Source organism: Schistocerca gregaria, chromosome 2, assembly GCF_023897955.1.
Source record: "Schistocerca gregaria isolate iqSchGreg1 chromosome 2, iqSchGreg1.2, whole genome shotgun sequence".
NCBI lineage: Eukaryota > Metazoa > Arthropoda > Insecta > Orthoptera > Acrididae > Schistocerca > Schistocerca gregaria.
The window spans coordinates 707,459,441-707,483,491 of NC_064921.1; the positions used below are offsets into that span (position 1 = coordinate 707,459,441).

The following is a 24,051-nucleotide window of genomic DNA, read 5'->3' on the forward strand; positions in this document are numbered from 1 at the left end:
CATACGACCATCATTGGCACCAAGGCAGAAGCGACTCTCATCGCTGAAGACGACACGTCTCCATTCGTCCCTCCATTCACGCCTGTCGCGACACCACTGGAGGCGGGCTGCACGATGTTGGGGCGTGAGCGGAAGACGGCCTAACGGTGTGTGGGACCGTAGCCCAGCTTCATGGAGACGGTTGCGAATGGTCCTCGCCGATACCCCAGGAGCAACAGTGTCCCTAACTTGCTGGGGAGCGGTGGTGCGGTCCCCTACGGCACTGCGTAGGATCCTACGGTCTTGGCGAGCATCCGTGCGTCGCTGCGGTCCGGTACCAGGTCGATGGGCACGTGCACCTTCCGCCGACCACTGGCGACAACATCGATGTACTGTGGAGACCTCAGGCCCCACGTGTTGAGCAATTCGGCGGTACGTCCACCCGGCCTCCCGCATGCCCGCTATACGCCCTCGCTCAAAGTCCGTCAACTACACATACGGTTCACGTCCACGCTGTCGCGGCATGCTACCAGTGTTGAAGACTGCGATGGAGCTCCGTATGCCACGGCAAACTGGCTGACACTGACGGCGGTGGTGCACAAATGCTGCGCAGCTAGCGCCTTCGACGGCCAACACCACGGTTCCTGGTGTGTCCGCTGTGCCGTGCGTGTGATCATTGCTTGTACAGCCCTCTCGCAGTGTCCGGAGCAAGTATGGTGGGTCTGACACACCGGTGTCAATGTGTTCTTTTTTCCATTTCCAGGAGTGTTTTATACGGGTTGTGGTGGTGCTGACAGTTGGTAGCCTAACGCAATCTGTCTCTTTCCTCTGTCTGCGTCTAGACTAGACTAAATATCATGTGAGAACGTTTTCTGTAAGGAGTGTCCAAATAAAAAGGTACGAAACACGTCGTAAGAACGAAACCTTTGAAATTTGCATAGGCCGCTTTGGTACAATGTACTGGTACATACAGGACGCGAATGCAGAGCCGGGCGTGACAGTGCGCATGTGTCACCACCCCCTAAAAAATTTAAACCTTTGCTCTCAGCAAGTAAGGTCACGTTCATCATCTGTTTCGGCGTCCGAGGTCCGATACTCATGGCATTCCTCGTGCAGGGGGAAATCAACAGACATGGGTACTGTGACACGCTACGTAGCCTACACTACTTTATCTGGAGCAATCGGCCTGGGCGGCTCAGAGGCAATGGTTCTGCTCCCCACGCGTCTACCCGTCTCCAAGGCCACACAAAGCGCAACAGCCACGTTCAAGTGAGAGCAGCTTGAGCGTCCGCCCCACACCCCGGATATGTAGCCCAGCGAGTTGCATGCGTTTGGTTCGCTAAAGGAACGTTTCGGATCGAAGCGCCTCAACTCGGACGACGAACTGAAGGACAGTGTGGAGAACTCGTACCTATCACAGCCACAGGAATTCTGAGAAAAGGGAATCCTTCAGCTCGTAAAATAGTGGGATACTTGTGCTCAGGCCTCTGGTGGTTAGTTTAGAATAAAGACTTCAGTTATACCCACAGTTTATATGTGACGTATTACGATAGAGAAAGGAGCCTGTGACCCACTGGAGACAGTGGCACAGGTTATCTCAAAGTAGGAACACAACACACACACATGTCGTATTAACACATATAAATCCACCTGAGGACAGACGTTTAAGCCTTTGAAGCGCGCTGTGGATGAGAACAAACAGTGACTGGCAATTATAAACTAGTTGTTTCATTGTATAGCCAGCGGTGTTTCGTACCTTTTCCTTTGAACGCCCCTCATAAACAAGACACTTATAATCTAAGTGCTGGATGTTTGTGTGCCATGCAGCACACCAGTAACTAACACGAAACGAGGACCCAGCAAGAAAGAAAGAAAGCTGTAAGAAGCCATTGGTAGATGGATTTGTAAAATCCGAACACGGCAATGATTTGAGGTGAATAAACTTTAAGCCGTAGGTGTGGCTGGTAGCTCCTTATATTGAAAGGTGGCTACACTGAGTCACGGCGCCAGAGATTGCGCCAAAGATCATTATTCCGCTGCCTCCACTAGGGCAGTAGTAGTTCAGAGGAAGTCGAGAGCAGTCGTTGTTCTGTTGGGCGAGAGAGTAGACGATCTGAGAGTTGACTGAAATGTTGTACTGTTCGGTTGGGGTAATGTATAGATGGAAGAAGATGCAATTGTCAGAATATATTTGAGAAAGGAGATGGGCTTTTGATCTATGATGCTGGTGTAATGGAATACTTTCGTCAATATATAATGAGGTAAAAAGGTATTACAGTTTTCTTTAATAACAATCCCTCTTACCAACAGATACAGTCAACAAAGCATCTGGCTCGTGTTCATTTATTAGACTTGTAATTCTGGTTTCTATGTGCAATTATGGGATTTCTGGTTTTTCAATTAGTTCATTTAAATGGTGTTTAAAATATTTTGTCGTATTGAGAAAAAACCGAACGGGATACATGTGCGTTGAGTCACACTGCCACACACAGAGCTGTTACACTTGTGCTTTGTTGTTTCGTAGCTTTAATAGTTGCAGGTTACTTAATTAATCAATTGTGTTAATGGAAATTCCTTATCATTCTTCATTTTTATTTTATGCAGTCAGATTGCGTGCTAACACTAGTCAGGGCCAACCGGTTACGAGACTTCGTAACCGGTCACACAGCTAGTAAAATTATTACATTTATTCATTAATATTGGTCTTTTCTTTTTAATTAACCCCCCTTGCAATATTACAAACCTTGTAACTGTACTACAGCCACGCCTCTCAACGGGGCAACTTTTGAGAAGAAAGCACTCTCTAAACGTTTGCGCAGCGTGTGTCTGAGGCTGGACGTAGGTACCAGGCTGGTATTTACCCAGCTGGACGTGGGAAACCGCCTAAAAACCACACCCAGGCTGGCCAGCTCATCAGCCCTCGTCGTTAACCCGCTAGTTGCATTCTCTTTTGTTCGATAACATTATTCGACGAGTCGTTGACACTTTACGTTGTGAGATGGGTCCTGACTGCTACAGCTGTACTTAGCTCGTTACAGAAGTGAATCACGGCGCACTGGGCAGGAACTCACCCTGCGATCCGGAGGCCTTCTGGCGGCCCGCCTGCTCCTCCTCGCTGTCGTCGAGCGACTCGATGGAGGCCAGGTAGGCCGAGCACTTGGGCAGCCGTCTCCCGGAGCAGCTGCTCGCACCTGCCAACCGAAGGACACATTCAGCCACGAGCGGGCGTAATCACTACAACTAAGTTTCCAAGCCCTCCTCCATCAAGAGTAAAGGGAAAAAAAAACATGACGGATCGACATATCGACTATTTCATAGATCGTCTGTGCGATATCGGTGCTATGATAGTGGTGAAATATCGATATTTTCGGTATATCAGACTTTATGATACACAAAAACATACTCATTAAAAAAAAGTGCTACATTTGAGCAGGGATCTCTTATTTTTCGAACTTCTTGTCTGAACGCACAGTTGCATCACACACAATTTTCGCCAGTAAATTTGTTTCACTTTTAGAGAGAGAGAGGGAGAGAGAGAGAGGGAAAAAGGTAGAGAGGTAGAGAGGTAGAGAGGTAGAGAGAGAGAGAGAGAGAGAGAGAGAGAGAGAGAGAGAGAGGGGGAAAAAGGTAGAGAGGTAGAGAGAGAGAGAGGTAGAGAGGGAGAGCGAGAGAGGTAGAGAGGTAGAGAGGGAGAGCGAGAGAGGTAGAGAGGGAGAGAGGGAGAGCGAGAGAGGTAGAGAGGGAAAGAGATAGAGAGGTAGAGAGAGAGAGAGAGAGAGAGAGAGAGAGAGAGAGAGAGAATATTTTCTCTAAAATGAAAGTAGCAATTGCAAATCAGAAACATTGGAATTTTTGTTAAGTTTAACTAAGCTTAAAGGAATGATATGCAAAAGGAGTGTCGACTTAAATACCAACAAAAACTGTCAGCTCAAGAATAGACAAGCACTTAAGAAATGTGTAGACTTATAAAAAAAAATGGTTCATATGGTTCAAATGGCTCTGAGCACTATGGGACTTAACTTCTAAGGTCATCAGTCCCCTAGAACTTAGTACTACTTAAACCTAACTAACCTAAGGACATCAAACAGATTCATGCCCGAGGCAGGATTCGAGCCTGCGACCGTAGCGGTCGCGCGGTTCGAGACTGTAGCGACTAGAACTGCTCGGCCACCCCGGCCGGCTGTCAAGAAACTATTTTCTTTTTCTCCTACAGGCGGCCCATCTTTCTGTCTTGTAAAAGTGAGCCAACCGTCTTAAGTTGGTAGTTGTTGTGAGTATAATGTATACCAACAAAGAGAAAGTAGAAATACAACTTATCTATGGAGAATGTACGTTAGCAGAACAGTAACAGCAATAATGATCTCTTCCTATTTACTATAGGGGTACAGGTAGTACAGTACCATATTATTTCTACCTTATCTTCTCAGGAGTACACGTGCTCACACAAACGTTCAACTGAAGATGGTTGACAGAATGACCGAAGTACATTATCCTTGTGTTTCCATTTGCTTACTGTCAACTGAGACTCGTCGAAGAGTTACGTTACCCCAGGGAAGTGGACTGTGCTCAAGTATGGAAGAGTGAATGTCAAGTCAGTATTAAGTTTTTAATACTATCATTTTTCGGTCAATAGTACACTGTAGTACATTAGTGAACAGGTTTTGAAGAGAGAAAGTGGACTGCCGAATTAAACGTAGAGGTTACTATTTAAGAAAGACGTATTACTACTGTTCATCTATTCGTAACAAACAAAGATGCAGCAGAGGAAATCATGCTAGTTAACGTCATTCTGATAGCTAAACAACGTTTGATAAGTAAATGTTTTTATTTATTTTGCTTCTGGACAAAATGTTATTTGCGGGTGCTCAAGATAAACTTGATATCCTGTATAATGTTCTCGGCGTATACTGCCGGACTTTTACGACTTCTGAGCCTATCCTACAACGTAGCTCGTTGGTATCACCAGATTCTCCCTGAAACGGCTACATTGTCGAAATATCGTGGTAAAAAGACAAAGCAATCCAGATGCATACCCGTGAAACATTATGTAGCTCCATCGTTATAACCTGAAGCGAGGCAGTCAGAACCGACCGACTGCCGTGTCATCCTCAACAGTGGCGTAATTTGGATGCAGTATGGAGGGGCGTGGTGTCAGCACAGCGCTCTCCCAGCCGCTGCCGGCTTTGAAGACCTTGGACCCGCTAGTTATCATTCAAGTATCTCCTCAGTAGGCATCACGAGCCTGAATGGACGTCTTTACGGTTCTCCCATCAAAGAACAATTTGTGGTGGTACCGGTTTTTTAACTCGTGTAGGTAGCATGGCAGGCAGCCGCGCTGGCTACTGAGTTACGAAGGCAGATCAAAACATTAAACGTGTTGGTAATATGGTCGACCATCTAACTGTCCAAACTTCTCTCTGGTCCTCGTAGTAGTCGTGAGCACACTGGGCTCGTACTCGAGAGGACGACGGCTCAAATCTGAATCCAGTCATCCAGATTTAGCTTTCATATGATTTCCGTAAGTCACTCTAGGAAAATTCCGTGATGGTTTCTCCGAAAGGGAACGGCCGATTTTCTTCCCCATCCTTGTAACATTCGGAGATTGTGCTCTAACGACCCCGACGTCGGCGGGACGTTGGACGCTAATCTCGCTTCCTTCTCTGGTCCTGAGTATAGGGTGCAACTGAGGACGTACAGCCTCCAGAAAGAGTGGCAGCGCAGGAGGAGCTAAAGGACCGATCGCTGGCGACCGGAAACGCCTCCAGCTGGAGCCTGGAGTGGAGTGGCACGGCTCGACGAGTGTGGCAGGGCTGCCCACACGCGGCCCCCGGGGTCACCTGGAGGCCGGCGCCCACGTCGAGGCGCCATCCACCGTGTCTGCCGTGTCCCGTCTGCTGTCGGGCCCGCTACGTGTTTCTTTTAATGCCCCTCCTTTGTTAACGCGCGACGTGGCACAGCGCGACGTAAACATACCGCATAACGACGACGCAGCGGGTACTGCGCGCCGGACAGCTAGCATGCCGCGTTCTAATTTGTTTACGAGCTCGGGCTCGCCTATATTTCATGCCTATTGTCTGAGCATTCCTCTGCCGCATGAATATTCAAACGAGTAAGGGTGAGGGTTGGTGCTGGTTGTCTGTGGAGTACCTGGCCAGAGGAGCAGGTAGAGACCGTACCTGCGTAATGAGCATAATGCTTCTCTTACATTAGCGACTGCCGTATAACACGAACTCTTAAAAATAAGAGCGAGGGGAGTAACACGTGTCGTTTAGCGGTACAGCGTTTTTGTGCCCTGTGACCAGATCTGAGGCAGACTGTTGTTGTGTTTGGTAGCTCCAGAAGTCTTTAGCCAGTTCTAATGCAATCGTTTTAAAAAACATGCTCTAGTGCGAAACACGTTGTAACATCATAGATTAAGAGTCGACCTGCGACAGCAATCGCAAAACTTGCGTATGGGCAGCTAGACGCCGCCGCGAGCGCAAAGAGTGTATTGCGATCGCAAGGGCGCGTGTTTCGTACGGGCCGCGAGGTGGCGCCACGAGCGCATCCGTATATAAATGCCGACGGAGTTCGGCCAGCTCTCATTTTGTTGGCATCTCATTTTTGCCTATTCTCTTATTTGCTTACTTTCTTAGCTCTTGTTCGTTTATGGCACATGTTATTGTGCTCTCTTTCAGCCATTCTGATTGTTTTGATTTACTCCCAATTGAGAATTGCTCATTTTGGCATTTCACTTTTGCATATTTCTCATTTTGCTAATAATATGCTCCTTAGCTTTTTACAGTTGAACTGATTTAACATAGTCTCATGTACTGTTTGTTCATTTCAGCCTGTTCATATTTTGATGTTCTTTAAATACTGTAATACTTATCGGAAGCATTTCTTCCCTTAAACTTTTGTAAAGTATTCTCGATGTAGGATTTATTCTGTGACACAGGTGTAAGGTTTCGAATATAAATGTGCTTTAAAAGGAATTTATTTTTTCAGTTAGTACTACATCAGACGATAATTTTGTGATATGAGAGAGAAATTTGAGGGGCGAACCCATGCAAATAGTCTTAAATGATCCCCTTTAAAAATAAAAATTATATGACACTGAAAGATGTGACACTGTAGGCACCGAATATACGTCACAGCGTGATTACCTAACAGTATCGCGAATATCGTGAAAAAAGCGATAGTCGATTCAAAGCCACATGCTGCAAGACCGCTGCGTTGACGTAAGTATGTAATGTTTACATCTGTGCAAATACACGTCGTGCAGTGAAATAAGGTTATAAAGTATTTCCACATGTGCTCCGTTTGTTGTCTATAGAACATTTAGGCGATACTCAATTTATCTCCACATCTTTGATAACGTCTCTTCCGTCATCGTCTGTACAGTATACGTATTTGTGCCGAAAGAGTTTGCAAATCATGAAATAGCGAAACCGTATCCGTGCTGCAAGAGTTTGCATTCAGCAACTGGTGAACTGAACACTTTAGCCTTATCGTAACTCTACAAAGAAATGTCGAAAGTGGTTATGCCTTGTAGACGTGGTGCTCATGATGTCGCACCGTCTCTTCCGATCCATCTGTCCGGAAAAATTTCATCCAAAACCTGGAGCAGACGTAATAAGAAGAAGTAACGCCCTAGTCTGTCTTGCTAAAGAGGAAATGTAGAAGTTTATCCATAAAAAAAAAATCATGTGTTAACCTATCATTTTCAACCAAATGCGTAGCCGTATCTAGGGTTAACTCCTTGGAAATAAATTTTTGTTATGTGGAGTACACTGTTTAATAAGCCACAGCTGCAAAATATTAACACGAATTCTTTACAGACTAATGGAAAAATTAGTAGAAGCCGACCTCGGGGAAGATCAGGCAATATTGACCCTACGACTTATCTTAGCAGAAAGATTAAGGAAGGGAAAACCTACGTTTCTAGCATTTGTAGATTTAGAGACAGCTTTTGACAATGTTGAGTGGAATACTCTCTTTCAAATTCTAAAGGTGGCAGGGGTAAAATACAGGGAGCGAGAGGCTATTTACAATTTGTACAGAATCCAGATGGCAGTTATAAGAATCGAGGGACATGAAAGGGAAGCAGTGGTTCGGAAAGGAGTGAGACAGGGTTGTAGCCTCTCCCCAGGGTTATTCAATCTGTATATTGAGCAAGCAGTAAAAGAAACAAAAGAAAAATTCGGACTAGGTATTAAAATCCACGGAGAAGAAATAAAAACTTTGATGTTCACTGATGATATTGTAATTCTGTCAGAGACAGCAAAGGACTTGGAAGAGCAGTTGAATGGAATCGACAGTGTCTTGAAAGGAGGATATAAGATGAACATCAACAAAAGCAAAACCAGGATAATGGAATGTAGTCGAATTAAGTCGGGTGATGCTGAGGGAATTAGATTAGGAAATGAGACACTTGAAGTAGTAAAGGAGTTTTGCTATTTGGGGAGCAAAATAACTGATCATGGTCGAAGTAGAGAGGATATAAAATGTAGACTGGCAATGGCAAGGAAAGCGTTTCTGAAAAAGAGAAATTTGTTAACATCGAGTATAGATTTAAGTGTCAGGAAGTCATCTCCGAAAGTATTTGTATGGAGTGTAGCCATCCATGTATGGAAGTGAAACATGGACGATAAATAGTTTGGACAAGAAGAGAATAGAAGCTTTCGAAATGTAGTGCTACAGAAGAATGCTGAAGATTAGATGGGTAGATCACATAACTAATGAGAAAGTATTGAATAGGACTGGAGAGAAAAGAAGTTTGTGGCACAACTTGACCAGAAGAAGGGATCGGTTGGTAGGACATGTTCTGAGGCATCAAGGGATCACCAATTTGGTATTGGTGGGCAGCATGGAGGGTAAAAGTCGTAGAGGGAGACCAAGAGATGAATACACTGAGCAGATTCAGAAGCATGTAGGTTGCAGTAGGTACTGGGAGATGAAGAAGCTTGCACAGGATAGAGTAGCATGGAGAGCTGCATCAAACCAGTCTCAGGACTGAAGACCACAACAACAACAACAACAACAACAACAACTGTGTGCTTACCCTGCATATCGAAATCTGAGTACCAGGTGCAAATAAAGTGCGAATAAAGCTCTAGAATGCTGAAATCGTAAGTGAACGACAGACATGTTAAAATATGTTGCGCTCCACGACAAAACAACAACAGCAGCCGATATCACTGGGCATCGATTTCTGGCCGAAACCGCCCCCCCCCCCCCCTCACCTCAATAGCCTCTCCATCACCAGAACAATGCACAAAATAATAGGTTTAGTTTTATATGCTAACTTAGATCACATCAGAGAGTCTGTCGTTTAATAGCCTACATTACTGTCTGTATAAAAGCCTGAAGACGAGCAGTGCGTGCTCGAAACCCTTACCGACATGTTAAAATAAGCACAAAATAAATACAGGCCTAATGTGACTAGTAGCTGTTTCCCACAAATAATTATTTCACACAGTCATGACCTCTATCTTTAGGCACAATGGCCATAGTTAGTTAGATAATGTATTTACTTATGATAGTGATAATTACATTTTTGAAGCACGCACAAAGGAGCACTACACTGTATGGGAATTCGGTTCCGCCTGTTTACGCAAACCATAAAATCATATTGCTCAAACATATTTCGCAACGTCTGTGTCATCATCAGTGAGCCGTTTCAGTGTGGTTTCAATCTCCAGGCCTTAGGACTTTTATTAAATGGTCAGTAGAGGCTGATGGTCTAGTCGTAAAGTGCGCACCTGGGAACTGAGAGGTGGCGGGATCCAATCCCAGAGGGACAGCTGAAATTTTCAATCGCCTTTAAGACAGCCTTCACCGCCAACGGCCTTGTCGCAATGGTAACCCCGGTTCCCGTCAAATCACCGGCTTAACGCTGTCGAGCTTGGCTATCACATGGATGGGTGACCGACCGGGTGTGCGGAGCGCTGTTGGCAAGCGAGGTGCACTCAGCCTTTGTGAGGCCAACTGAGGAGCTACTTGACCGCCAAATAGCGGTTCCGGTCACGAGAACTGACAACTGCCTGGACCGCGGTGTGATAACCAGACGCCCCCCCCCCCCCCCCCCCCCCCCCCACAGTCGAGGTTCGGTCGATTGGTACCGTTGGGCCTTTCGAGGCCTGGTCGGATGGAATTTTTTAAGCTAGCATTCACCTCAACTACATGAGGGAGCTCCAGGGACAACACGTGCTTCGGATTCCACGTTACACCCTAGATCTCCTCTCTCCAGCTGAATAAATGGTGTGAGTTAGCGGCACACAAGTCAGCGAATTGGAGTCCGTTTGAAAAACTTGCCCTCGGCCATTGTGCCATAGATTCGTAGATAGCCTGTCGTAGTTTGTCCCAGTGTACTGTACATCAGACAAGCATTCTCATGCAAACAGAGGCGCACAAACACGGTGCAGGGTACTATAATGAAGTGCACTAACAAGTTAATCCACTGCACTTGAAAACGACGATGTTTATACAGTATTCATATTGTGGCTAAGTGGGAACCCATCAGCTGTCAGTGGCACTGGTGGAAGAACGGAACGCCTTACCAGAAGGTAAGTGGGAACACGTAATGCAGTAGCGCTGGTGGAGAATCAGAACAAAGTGGCGCTGGTGGAGGATCAGAACAAAGTGGCGCTGGTGGAGGATCAGAACAAAGTGGCGCTGGTGGAGGATCAGAACAAAGTGGCGCTGGTGGAGGATCAGAACAAAGTGGCGCTGGTGGAGGATCAGAACAACTTACTGCAAGATAAGTGGGAACACGTAATAAATCCAGCCTCTGTCAGCAGCACTGGTGGAAGAACAGAACTCCCTAACACAGGATCTCCTTACAAACCATGTGGTCAACAGGGGAGCTCTTTGCAGAGGATGCACTGCCGTCCGCAGTGATGAACCACATTATTAAGAACAATGTCCTGCCGTCTGTAATGTCCAGGGGCCATAGTGAACTGTGGTGACATCAGTGTAATTATTTTCTTTAAATAAATGTATCATTTTTGTCGTCTCATCACGTATTTCTTTCAGTTATCTTGTTTAGTATGCTGTAGCAGCTCTTTCTTTCTATCTATGGTCCAGGTTTGACAGAGCTGTGTTACTTTGTAAGTGACACATAACACAAAAGTTGCTTTCGCCCTGAAGTTCTGCACACGAGTGTAGAATAATTCTGAGGCAGGTTCCTACAGAGGGCTCGAAAAATCGAGTGTTTTTAAAAGTCTGAAGGCGAATAAGACGCAGCTTCAAAATTCAAAAGATTTTTCCGCCAATTACAAAGGCGACGGAAGCCTGCAGTCTCTGTTTTGTTCAAAGAAGTGCAGCAGGTGGAATGTACATCAGTTTAGACTGTTTGGGTCAGTGGCCTCCAGCAGTACACCGGTTGTGCCACAGATGAACTGGCCCCCGGCGAGCCGAGCTCTGCACTGGAGCAGATGGGGGCAGAGAGCGCTGGAATATTATGCAAAGGTCCTCCGCTGGGGACTGATGACCTCAGCTGTTAAGTCCCATAGTGATCAGAGCCATTTTAACCATTTGAACTAAAGGACGACGATCCTTCACTTGGCGACAAGCTCTGAACAAGAACCATTAATTGTGTTGCCGTTTAAGTTGAATGGACACTTGGACACAAAATACAACATGAATTAGTGCAGACTTCAGCCGGTAATATTTCTGTGATCTGGCTCAAACGACAGTAACATCTTAGTCCTTGGGGGAAACACTTTGCTTGAAGCGATTCGTAGACATTCTGTACATACTTACAACACAGTTGAATATCCACGTTTGAAGCGGCGGTTCTAAGAACCAGAGTACAAAGCGAGTGCTGCGCAATGTCCTTCCTCGCCTGGTTTCATTCGAGGGTGTGTGTAAGCTTTGACGTGCGTCGCGTTTATTGTTTTGTCGCCGAGGAATCTCTGCCGACAGAGCATTCTTTTTTTTTTTTTACGTAAGCATGGACAAGGCTTTAGCCCCGGGCACGAGACAGAGGCTTACGAAAACAAATGACAAAAGAACGGATGAAAAAGTACGCCTTGGGCAGATATGCGTCACCAAGATACGCTCCAAACTTGCGAGTGAAGTGGGTAAAGACACAGAAAAATGTTTAGCTCAAAGCACCGGCATTACGCTTCTCAGGATAATTTTCTTGAAAAAAAAAAGTGATTCTCTGCTTGAGATGGATTCTTTCTTCCTACTAGACCACGGCCGTATACACAGGATGTACAAGAACTCCAAGGAAAAGCCTTTTCACCAAAATAATGAGAAGGTACCCCTGACTTACCTCCGAAAGTTTGTCTACGGAGTTCTGATTCACCCCGTCTATCACGGTTGCAGAAGAGTAAGTACCTTCATTTTGCCAACGGATGCTCAAAATACAAAAAAAAGCTTCTTTTGTTTATCAGGTACTGAGCATCGATGATTTCCGAGAATCGACTACTGCAAACACTTGGCCAAATTCTGGTTTCTCGTCAGATTGAGTTACATTCATTTACGAGTGTGGCAAAGATGGCGTTTTCAAAGTCAATATCAAGCCAGACGTCTGATCATTAGCACACTCCGCAATAACTGCAAGTCACGGTCTGCTCTCCAAAGTCCACAAGGCGCCGAAGACAAAAGAAACCCCAAAGAAACTAACACAGCAAGGACACGGAAGCAGTTGTCTCTATCTACGAGTCGTTTCGCTTCAGTAAAATGAAGCAGCGAATGATCTTGGGCAGGTTCGCACCGTTTCACTTACCAATAGAATCCAGCCACTTTGCGTCTATGTGCTGCTCATACTGATGAATAAGAACTTCATTCCTACAAAGAATAGTTCCGGGTGCGAGCCCCACACAAGGGATGTTTTCAGGTACTTGCATTTTTACTGTTTTAACTTAGTCTTAATCTGTAATGATTACACTTAATTCAAGTACGCCGGCCGGGGTGGCCGAGCGGTTCTATGCCCTTCAGCCTGGAACCGCGCGACCGCTACGGTCGCAGGTTCGAATCCTACATCGGGCAAGGATTTGTGTGATGTCCTTAGGTTAGTTAGGTTTACGTAGTTCTGAGTTCTAGTGGACTGATGACCTCAGAAGTTAAGTACCATAGTGTTCAGAGCCATTTGAACCATTTTTTTTATATCTACTTTAATATTGGTTTGGGAGGGCGTTGAGGAGAAGCGAGGATTATGGGTTGTCAATTCTGCATTACACATTCATTAGAATAGATGCGGAAGTAATAATAATAGCTTACGAGAGATGTTTCTAAATCCCGCTAACATACGGTTAGGATGTGTAGAGCCCGCTAGGTGGATGATGGTTTCAACAGGAACCTACATATTAAAAAGCATGCTGAACTCTTCCGAGTCTTCTACATACAGTAGAGATAGTAATAACAACTTAATCTTTAGCCAGTTAACTAATGTACTGACGATGCCCTGTGCTACACATCTAAAAACGGAAAATGGATCCGGAACCTCAGCGAAGAAGAGACCCTGCATGTGTCTTGTCACACTATATGTTTCATAAGTATTTTAATATTGAGCATTTTTACTACATTATCTAGTTGATATCAAATACATTACCAGATTAGAGGTGAATTACTGTTGCTTTTCCGCCTCGCAACTGATTGGATACCGCGACGCAACTCTCTCAGATAAAACTACATTCAGTTTCACTTCACTAGCTCGTAACAGTTTACTGCAACTGTACTCCGACAGCGTTGAATTCCACTGTATGTAGACAGCGGATATATAAACACTTCAAAACAGTTCCCAATACTTAACAGTTGGCTCCAGGCAACCTAAATTCTGTTTAAAAGCGTAATTACTTCTTAGATTCGTCTTTCGTTAACAATTACCGCTGGTCTACAACCGGATTGTTAAAAGCGGCACGCTGTTGCTTGGAGTTTTTGGACTCCATAGAGTGTCAGAAATACACAGTACGTACTGAAATGTATTTTTTCGTCATACAGGAGAACAATACGTAGAAATTCTTTACATACTTATAACACAGTTGAATAACCACGTTTGAAGCGGTGGTTCTGCCGTGTAGTGTAGTACGCATACCGGTGCGAGTTCCATTGTCTTTGTGGACGAGAACATGGCGCCAGATTGTTGAAAACCCGACCGAAGCGGCTAAGAAGAAACTGAATGCTGTGGACTTAGCGACAGCAATCGATCACCAGCGATACATGGCCGAGACAACAGGGCGGCTGCCAGGGGTACCCGAACGCTGCCGTTTTTTGCTCCTCTGGCTGTGTGTGCCGCTGCGAATCGCCCACGACCGTGGGAAATGGCTGCGACCCATGGCATGAGACAAAGGGCAGTTTCAACTTACCAAGTACACTGCGACAAAGAATACTTAAACAGACCCCTTTGGTGCATTTACACGTGAGATCCGCACCTGTGTGTGGCGTAGGGTCCAACAATCATTTATTCCTCACTTTTCCATTCACAGGTGGTGCGCCGGAAGTAAGTCTGCACTGTTCCGTGTATCCAATAATTTCTCTTACTCTTAAACACACGCTGAAGGAAATGTACACTATTGACCAGTTGGCAAGCTGTCACAAGGTTTAGGGAGGCTGTACAAGATCCCCAGATATAGTCTTACTTGTAGCCTCACATAAGTTTGTTATGCGTTTCAACGACGCTCTCGCGCTTGTGAAACCAATCCCAGGCGAAGCGCGCAATTTTGTCCTTGAAGCATCTGTATCTCTTCTGTTAATTCCTGTTGATATGGATGTCAACCAGACGAATAACACTCAAGAATTTAGCTCAACTACGGCCTAGGAAACAGAATAACCTTGCTGTTAATGTGCCCTTGCGAAGTTCCGAATTTCTTCATGGTTCTTGAGAAATTGAATTATCTGAAATATGACGATCAGTGAACAAAGAGGGTGGCGTTCGAAACCAAATTTATTCAGAGGAGCGATTTTTTAATTTTAGTAATAAAAGCTGAAGCAGAAACTCCATTATTTCTTGCGAACACAGGATAATATCGTAACTATCTGGCATCGACTGTCAGTGTAACTGTAACGCGCAAAATCTAGGTATATGGGACCTGCCATAGGTAGCTGCAAAGGATTTCCGGAGAAAACAAGCTTGAACATCTAGGAACGTCACTCACAACAGTGCACAGGAGATAGGTTCGATTTAAATTAAACGAAATTTATGAAGAAATTCAGAAACACTGGAAGTTGGCTCCTTCGGGTGCTATCTGAAACCATTGAACGTAACTACTCATAAATGTGTCCCCGGTCAAGGGAGACCAATTAAACTGGTTAAAGGAAAAACTAAGCTTCCCGTCCATGAAGACATGGAGAAGCATGCTAATTTCATGGTTTTATATTCTTGAAAGTAATGAAAGAATGAAAATCAGGAAATATATAGAGACGAAGCTGACGTTAAGACTGCGTAAAGAAGAGGACGGAAATCTGCCGGATCCTTTTCATGAGATTATTAGGTTTGTATCACTGGCATATAATAATTGTTTCACAGGCATTCTATTTAGAATATTGGCTCTAAAAGCAAGTAAAAGCTGTGGGGAAGTAAAGGTGACTAATTCTGTAAAACGATATTACCAACTTAACTTTGCTTCTCAATATCAAGACAGGGTCATGAGCTGATGCATGTCGATTTTCTGATTACCGTTTCAATGTGATACCGTGATAGCTAACTGTGAAGTCTGAGACTAAGAGCTATAATCTGTTTCTTTGCAGCGGCACCACGCGATTTGGCAGCTGGTCGTTGGAACATATTGTTTTAGACAATTAAATGAAACTATGTGTTTACAGTGACCTTTTCCAGTCTCAAATATTTATGATTTATATATAAAGATTGAAGCGACGGATGAAAATTTGAACAAAGGCCACGTTCGAATCCCGGCCTTTGTACAAATGTTCATCCGTCGCTTCAGTCTGTTTATACACATTTCAGATAAGTGGTTTCAACAAAAGAAATTTAATTGCTGTACAGAAAATTTCCTCTGGCATTAATATTGTCGTTATCCTAAATGTTTGTTCAGATTAATATCAAAGTTCTGTATACGATTACCTACAATATATTCAAACGTACGATCACAAACTATTTACTATGGCAATGGAATGGAAACATTCGCTCTGTTGAATAGCGATGTGTGCAAAAATCGGATGTTGCGATAGTGAATGAGCTATAGCATTTTTTGTATCGATTAGTTGAAGGAAATCTTAAATGAAGCTGTTCTCTATCCGGGGGGGTGTTTCGAATACCGCAATACAAGTGCTTTACTAGAGACAGTTTGCTGGAGGTGGGATGCTATTGGCTTCCTCAGACTACTGAACTGATTAACCCAGCCTGTTAGGCCTACAGGGGAACCTGCAGGTTGTATGAACACTAAGCCATGGCTGCAACACGACATTTTTAAGATATAAACCCATTGCATAAGCGAAAGAAGCGATGAGGGGACAGGAATGAAAGATCGGACTGTGGATCAAATCCTGCCCATTCGATTTACGGTTTGATATTAATTTACTAAGACACCAAGACACGCACTTAGGAAATCCATATTGTTTGTAAAGTGAAAACCAATTTGGAAGTGTCCACCCGTCTTGCCTTACATGTAGCTTAGTAACCATAAATCACTTCAGGCTAATGGCGGGCCGCGCGGGGTAGCCGTGCAGTCTATGGGCGTCTTGTCACGGTTCGCGTGGTTCCCCCTGTCGGAGGTTCGAGTCCTCCCTCGGGCATAGGTGTGTGGTTGTCTTTAAGTTAGATTAAGTAGTGTGTAAGCTTAGGGACGGATGGCCTCAGCAGTTTGGTCCCATAGGACTTACCACATTTCCTAATGGCGTGATCGATCCCTGAACAAGAGCCGAGCCAACGGTAAACCCCACACCCCGCCAAATGAAACAATGTACAGTGTTCAATGAGAACAATTTACGTGTGCAACAATAAGAATGCAGTGGGAATGCATTTACATCTATTGGACGAATGTTATGAAAATAAACACTCGAAACCGACGTTTCACGTAAGTTACATGCAACGAATATCTGTAACGCAACTATCTGTGTGTGGCGTGTTTATAATTATGTATTATTTATATTTTAGGACAATTAATCTGTAAAAAACACACCACATGTCATAAAGAAAGCGTGTAAACCGTCTGAGGATGAATCACAACGATTCGAAACCGGTAACGGTACCCTTTGAATAAAGGAACTGAAAGTAAATTTGTGGCTGGTTGCTGTTCTAACACCATCAACATTTGTCTTGAAACAAACAATGCGGTTTTCCGCGTCTCTAATGACGAAGACGACGACGAAACGAACTATACGCTCCGGTCCATCCGCCCCTCCTACCTTCCGCCCACCCGACTGGATAAGAAATTACTGCTTCCTCGACTAGGTTTCAGAAACAAGATATCAGAAACCAAATAATCAAGTTTTACCCCCGCATATACCCAGTAAAGCTGTCAAGTAAATAGAAAACGAAATTGAAGCCTTTGAAGTACGAACAGGCAGCCAGTTATTTCCGGCGTAATTATAACGAGTCAAAGTGGAAAGCGAGAGTAATGGAGGTGTTCCTCTGACATCACGTTTCTAAGTCAGGCGGAGACGGTCACACACAGGGAAAAAATGAAATAAAATTAAAAGGGAAAGAAGAGATATAGGACTAGAGAAAAGAAAAGAGGAGGGGCAGACAGGAATATTCCTGACGAGAACGCATAACACACAGTTAACTAACAGTGTGTGTGTTTCCGTGACGTCAATTACCTCCGCAGAGGGGCACTCAATCAACGCTTGTGACGTTACCGATCTCCGAACGGCTGCGCGACGGCTCCATCATAAGCCACGGCAGGGAAAGCGCTGTCGCTTTCTACGGCACGGCGGTCGTAAACGTTTAACAAATTTTACAGCCAGTTAGGGGCCGTAAAGTGAATGAGTATCGCAGCTTAGGCAAATGACAGCAGTGGCGGCGCGCACGCACGACCTATCACGCCCCGCCGCAGGCGAGCAGATGGCAGCCGACGCCGGCAGTAAGTAGCCCGTAGCGTGCTGCTCGCTTCGGTGCTCTGTGCATGCTAAGGAATACTGGCAGTTAATTATATGGAAGTGTGGCGTCTGTTCTTTCGGACCTGTCCGAAAGGAGAGACACTATGCGTTCGTATAATTCAATCTCCTACATGGGCAATGGATCCACTTTCTTCAGTGCGGAAGCACAAGTACGTCCGACCTCCTGCGATAACCTCAAGAGCAGCGAGCATGGAGAAAATGGACAGCACTGCGGATAGGTGGCGTTCGGCTGGATTGTGGTTCGGCCGTAAGCGTGCCGAGATAGTCCGCGCAGTTGCGATAACGCTGTCACGGATGGCACCGGGTTCGAATCCCGGTCATTTCTGATTCCGCGTAATGTCCCGAAGCAGCTGCCATCAATAATCCTTTCCCTTCCCTTTACTTTCCTCCCCCCCCCCCCCCCCGCCACATCTTCAATTTTCCATAAATCGACAGTTAAGATGACTACTGGAAACTAAACCTATGACGTCCGCAGCTGCTGCATGTAGGTACGGCGGGAGCAGAAACAATGTCTTGAAAATCTCGAGCAATACATCTACATCTATATTCCGCAAGTCGCCTTCCGGTGCTTGGTGAAGGGTACTTTGTGTACCAGTGTCACTTTCGTATTTTCTGTTCGAGTCGTGTGTGGTTCGATCACTTGTAACCTCTCTCTAACTTTATCTTAATGGTCTTTCCGCGAGATATACGTAGGAGGAATTAACACATTGGTTGACTCTTGTAGGAATGTACGCTCTCGGAACATGATACGGAAGGCCTCTGAAAATGGTTCAAATGGCTCTGAGCGCTGTGGGACTTAACATCTGAGGTCATTAGTCCTCTAGACTTAAATCTAACTAACCTAAGGACATAACACACATCCATGCCCGAGGCAGGACTCGAACCTGCGACCGTAGCAGCACCGCGGTTCAGGACTGAAGCTCCCAGAACCGCTCGGCCACAGCGGCTGGCCGAACGCCTCTCCTGCAGCGTCTGTCACTGGAGTCGGTTGTGCATCTCCGTAACGTTTTCGCGCTTATTAAATGAAATCTGTAACGAAATGTGCTGCTCTTCTTTGGATCTTCTCTATTTCCTGTATCAGTCCTATCTGGTACGCTACTGGTATATCGAGAGTTTTTTAAGCTACTACCTTTCTTGATGGACTATATTTCCTGAGGATTCATCCAATGAATTTGTCTGGTACCAATTTTACACGTGATTAATTTTATGTAGTAGTTGCACTTCAAATTGGTCCATACACGTGCTCCTCGATAGTATATATAAGTAAATGCTCCCAGTTCTGCAATTGTGTAATGGTATAATAGAGTGTCTTTCTATCTATGTATTCGAAATACTTTACATTTGTTTAGTTAACGGTTGACTACCCACCCTGCACCAAGTGCCGATCCTGTGCATGTCTTCCTGTATTTCACTGCAATTGCCGGCCGGAGTGGCCGAGCGGTTCTACGCGCTACAGTCTGGAGCCACGCGACCGCTACGGTCGCAGGTTCGAATCCTGCCTCAGGCATGGGTGTGTGTGATGTCCTTAGGTCAGTTAGGTTTAAGTAGTTCTAAGTCTAGGGGACTGATGACCTCAGAAGTTAAGTCCCATAGTGCTCAGAGCCATTGACTGCACTTTTGCCGCGCGGAGTGGCCGCTTTGTTAGAGTCGCCATGTCACGGATTGCGCGGCCTCTCCCGCCGGAGGTTCGAGTCCTCCCTCGGGTATGGGGGTGTGTTTGTGTGTGGGTGTGCGTGTGTGTTTTGTTTTTAGCATAATTTAGTTTAAGTAGTGTGTCAGTCTAGGGACCGATGACCTCAGCAGCAACCCTTAGGCATTATCACACATTTGAACATTACAATTTTCTAGTGTCACGATTTTTGTGTATACAACAGCAGAACTGCAAAAAGCTTCATAGAACTTCCGACGTTGTCTACTACGTCATTTATATATAATGTGAAAACTACTGGTCCTATAACACTCACCTGGGGCCTGCTGGAAGTTATTTTTACGTCTGAAGGAGACTGTCCCGCACTTAACAATTGTCGCTGCACATGAAGCCAACCATATTTTCTATGAGAAACATCCTTCTACCCCGCTGATAAAAAAATCAGTAACAATAGAGGGGAAAAAGAAGCCTACGTAACTGGAATTACAGCTGTACTGTATGGGGAGCGGTACGTGGGTGCTAACATCGCCTTCTCCTGTTCGATTCGCAAATGGTGCACTGGGAGAACTACTGTTAGGAAGCTTCAGTATGGACTCGAGTTTCTCTGGTTTTCTGGTGGTGGTTATCCTGCAAGATATATGAGAAACCTTAACACACTGGTGTGAAAAACTTAAAGACGGAACTAAATTTGCCGCAATGTATCACTGCCAAGCGAAATAGCTCAACAAAACTTGGACCATATACACAAACAAGTGGTACAGCATATTACAGAACGCAGCTGAAAGAAAAACGCAATGAGACGGATAGAAATGACGCTTTTATTGAAAGACAGTAATTAAAAAGTCACCATCATTCATGATGGTCCCCTGGAAACGTGGTTGGTATTCTGCAGAACTGGTTTACGTGTGGAACAAATGAGTTTCAATTTTGGTCACCAGGTGCAAATCTGGCGCTGTGAATCCAAGAAAAACGTGTAGAAATCTTTCCATATGTAATGGATCACGAAGGGGGCATGGGCAGAAAGGGTCAAACAAGTGAGAAAGGCATAAAGTTGATTTTATTGTTAGGCCCCGCATACACAGTTAGTTCAATATGAGCACCGGAGAGGAGAACGGGGTGCCGTAGAGCGCCTTATCTGACCCTGGTGGCAAAATTTGCAACTAATTTTTTCCAATTTAGATCGCTTCAGTATTAACGCATTAGCATATCTACCATACGAAAATTACAGCCGACACTGGACCTCCATGAGCAGCTGCATTTCAATTGTAACCACCCGGTATTTTGTTACGAGAAATGTAACTCCTGAGAGATAAAACGCGGGGACCGCATGCAGAGCCTACGCTCCGAGGGCGGCAGCGTAACGCCTCGGGTGGACGGCTCTTTTGTTGTTACGTGACTTGAGGCAGGCAGCCGACGCGGCAGGTGTGCGACCCGCAAACACGGCCGCTGCGCCGGTCTTTCAGCGAACGCTGTCGCTGCGATAAGTGAGAAAACACCTCGTCTTGCGAACGCGCCGTGTGCATCTCTAGTCGCAGAGTGCGCAAAAGCTGTTGCACATAAACCTGGCAGCATAGGCGAAATAATAGCACGTTCGTCGTCTTCTTCTAAGGGCAACGCCTCGTTGTCGTAACCTTAGCTCTTTCTCCAAGGCAGTTCAGCTCCCTTGGATGTCGACATACGAGGGCCTGTTGAACAGAAAGGCCTAATTTTTTAGGTGAAAACTCTTAAAAACTTTTCAAATAAATCAAATGTTATTAGCATTCTATATCTTTATTTTTCATGCCCACGTATTTACACTGAAGAGCCAAAGAAACTGGTGTAATTGCCTAGTATGACGTAGGGCCCCCGCGAGCACACACAAGTGCCGAAACACGACGTGGCATGGACTCGACTGATGTCTTAATTAGTGGTGGGCGCACTGACATCATGAATCCTGTCGGGCTGTCCATAAATCCGTAAGAGTACGATGGGGTGCAAATCTCTTCTGAAAAGCACGTTGCAAGGCATTTGCATACGCTCAATAATGTTCGTGTCTGGGGAATTTTGTCGCCAGCAAAAGTGTTTAAACTCAGAAGAGTGTTCCTGAAGCCACACTGTAGCAATTCTGGACGTGTGGGGTGTCGCATTGTCCTGCTGGAATTGACAAGTCTGTCGGAATGCACAGTGGATATGAATGGATGCAAGTGATCAGACAGAATGCTTGCTTACCTGTCACCAGTCAGAGTCCTATATCACTCCAACTGGACACACCCCACACCGTTACAGAGTCTCCACCAGCTAGAACAGTCCCCTTGCTGACATGCAGGGTCCATGAATTCATGAGATTGTCTCCATTCCCGTACATGACCATCCGATCGATAGAATGTGAAACGAGATCTGTCCGACCAGGCCACATGTTCCGAGTCATCAACAGTCCAATGTAGGTGTGTGGTATGGCAATGTCACGCTAGAGGAGAGGTTGTATGATCTCTTCGATTATTACACGCTACAATTCTGCGCCGTCTTGCGCCTGAGGGACGCAACTTGGCGTCAGCGAAGCTGGAAAATCGACCGATAGATATTCATGGCATCTAACACCTCAACCGATACCGAGAACAGAAAAAAAACTCTGAGACAGTAGTTTTCAGCGTACCCTCGTACGTTATGAGTCTCACGACGTTCTCTAGGTTGGACCTGGGACGTGTTCCACTTTCTGCACCGCGCGGGGTAGCCGTGGGCCTGAGGCGTCTTGTCGCGGTTCGTGCGGCACCCCCTGTCGGAGATTCGAGTCCTCCCGTGTGTGTGTGTGTGTGTGTGTGTGTGTGTGTGTGTGTGTGTGTGTGTGTGTGTGTGTGTGTTTTATCCGTAAGATGTTAGTTTAAGTCAGATTAAGTAGAGCGTAAGCCTAGGGCCCGATGACCCGGCAGTTTGCAATTTTCCGCTTTCTGCTTAGTCCGAAGCAGCTATAATATGTTGGCTCCACGACTGCTTTTCTTCCATCCACTCAATTAATGACCTCTGTTGAAATTTCTCCACGCCCATTTTACATCCAACAGGAACCTTTTTGAGTTTCGAAACGTTCAGCATTCAGTACCATACTATAACGCGACCTGGATCAACGTTTTAATAAAAAGGTTTATTGTTTGTTCCTTTGTTCCTGAGAAGGCGACAATTTTTTTTCTCACATGTAGGCTTCCATTGCTTAAAAGGACAACACTATTTTAGCTTTCCTTAGTGCATGTGACACGATGGAACTGCCTAGCAGGTGTGTACCTTGAACAATCGTGAAAAAAATAAAGCATTTTGAAGAGAGCTTATGGTATTGGCTGGCTCTGAGCACTATGGGACTTAACTTCTGAGGTCATGAGTCCCCTACTTAAACCTAACCAACCTAAGGACATCACACACATCCATGCCCGAGGCAGGATTCGAACCTGCGACCGTAGCGGTCGCGCGGTTCCAGACTGTAGCGCCTAGAGACGCTCGGCCACCCCGGCCGGCACTTATGGTATTGTCTGCGGATACACGCGTATTACCTGTGCACCTCTACATACAGCTAACAGTGTTAACAGTAAACAACGACTTACTGACAGTCATCTGGTAGTTGGCAGCGCTCGTAGCCTATGCTTCCCAGCAAGCGACGACTTCCTGGGCAGTCAGTCGGTGGCTGGTAGCGTTCAAAGCCTATGTCTTCCAGCAGAAGAGACGGGGCAGCGGCTGACTGCCGCTAGCCAAAGACATACATGATTTTGCAGGCTCGACGTATCTCAAAGTTAGCGCTGGTACAATCACATAACATTCCACCTTCACTGATGTCATACCCATCGATGCATTCATTTCACTTCAGTGAATCTGATTAATTTCAAGCAGATCATTATTCCGAGCGCTATGTCATCCCATTTTCTACCACTGGCATTCTCCCCGAGAAACTGTTAGAAACCTGTTGTCCAACGAGTCATACGTAATCAGAATATTCTCGCGGATTATTCCAGGCAGTCACTGGATTCTCTCTTAGTAGATCGCGTTAGTAATGATTGCGCACAGCTTGGTGACTTCTCCGACAGCGCGGCCACTCAGTTCCACAACTTTAAAATTCATTCGCGCCATTTCGACTGAGTCATCGAAACTACTCTTGAATCCGGTGACACCTCGCGAGAAACCTAACAGAGTAAGCAAGTTCATTCCAGGTAGGCAGTCGGTGGTCTGTTGCGTCCCCGAGTGTAAACTTGCCTTCAGAAGAAAGGGGCCAGCGGCTGGCAGTCACTAGTTGCCTTAACGTTTCTATACTGACACGTGTTGCGAAAACCAATGGATTAGGCAACAGAAATAAGTTCCGCAGGCTACGTAATGAGAGCGTGGATGCCACAATTTCTTTTACCTTTAATTATCCACTGATCATTGCAATTTACATCTAGCTGAATTCGGAAAAACAGTTT

At 45.5% G+C, this 24,051-nt stretch overlaps 1 protein-coding gene across 4 annotated transcripts in view; it reads right to left on the reverse strand.

Moving 5' to 3' along the window:
- LOC126334820 (uncharacterized) overlaps positions 1–24,051 on the reverse strand; it is a 1,262,774-nt gene that overhangs the window by 131,388 nt on the left and 1,107,335 nt on the right. For all 4 annotated transcript variants that reach the window (XM_049997463.1, XM_049997464.1, XM_049997462.1 and 1 more), the window contains exon 3: positions 3,051–3,170. In XM_049997463.1, the coding sequence (XP_049853420.1) occupies positions 3,051–3,170 (120 nt within the window). The remainder of the gene's footprint in view (positions 1–3,050; positions 3,171–24,051) is intronic.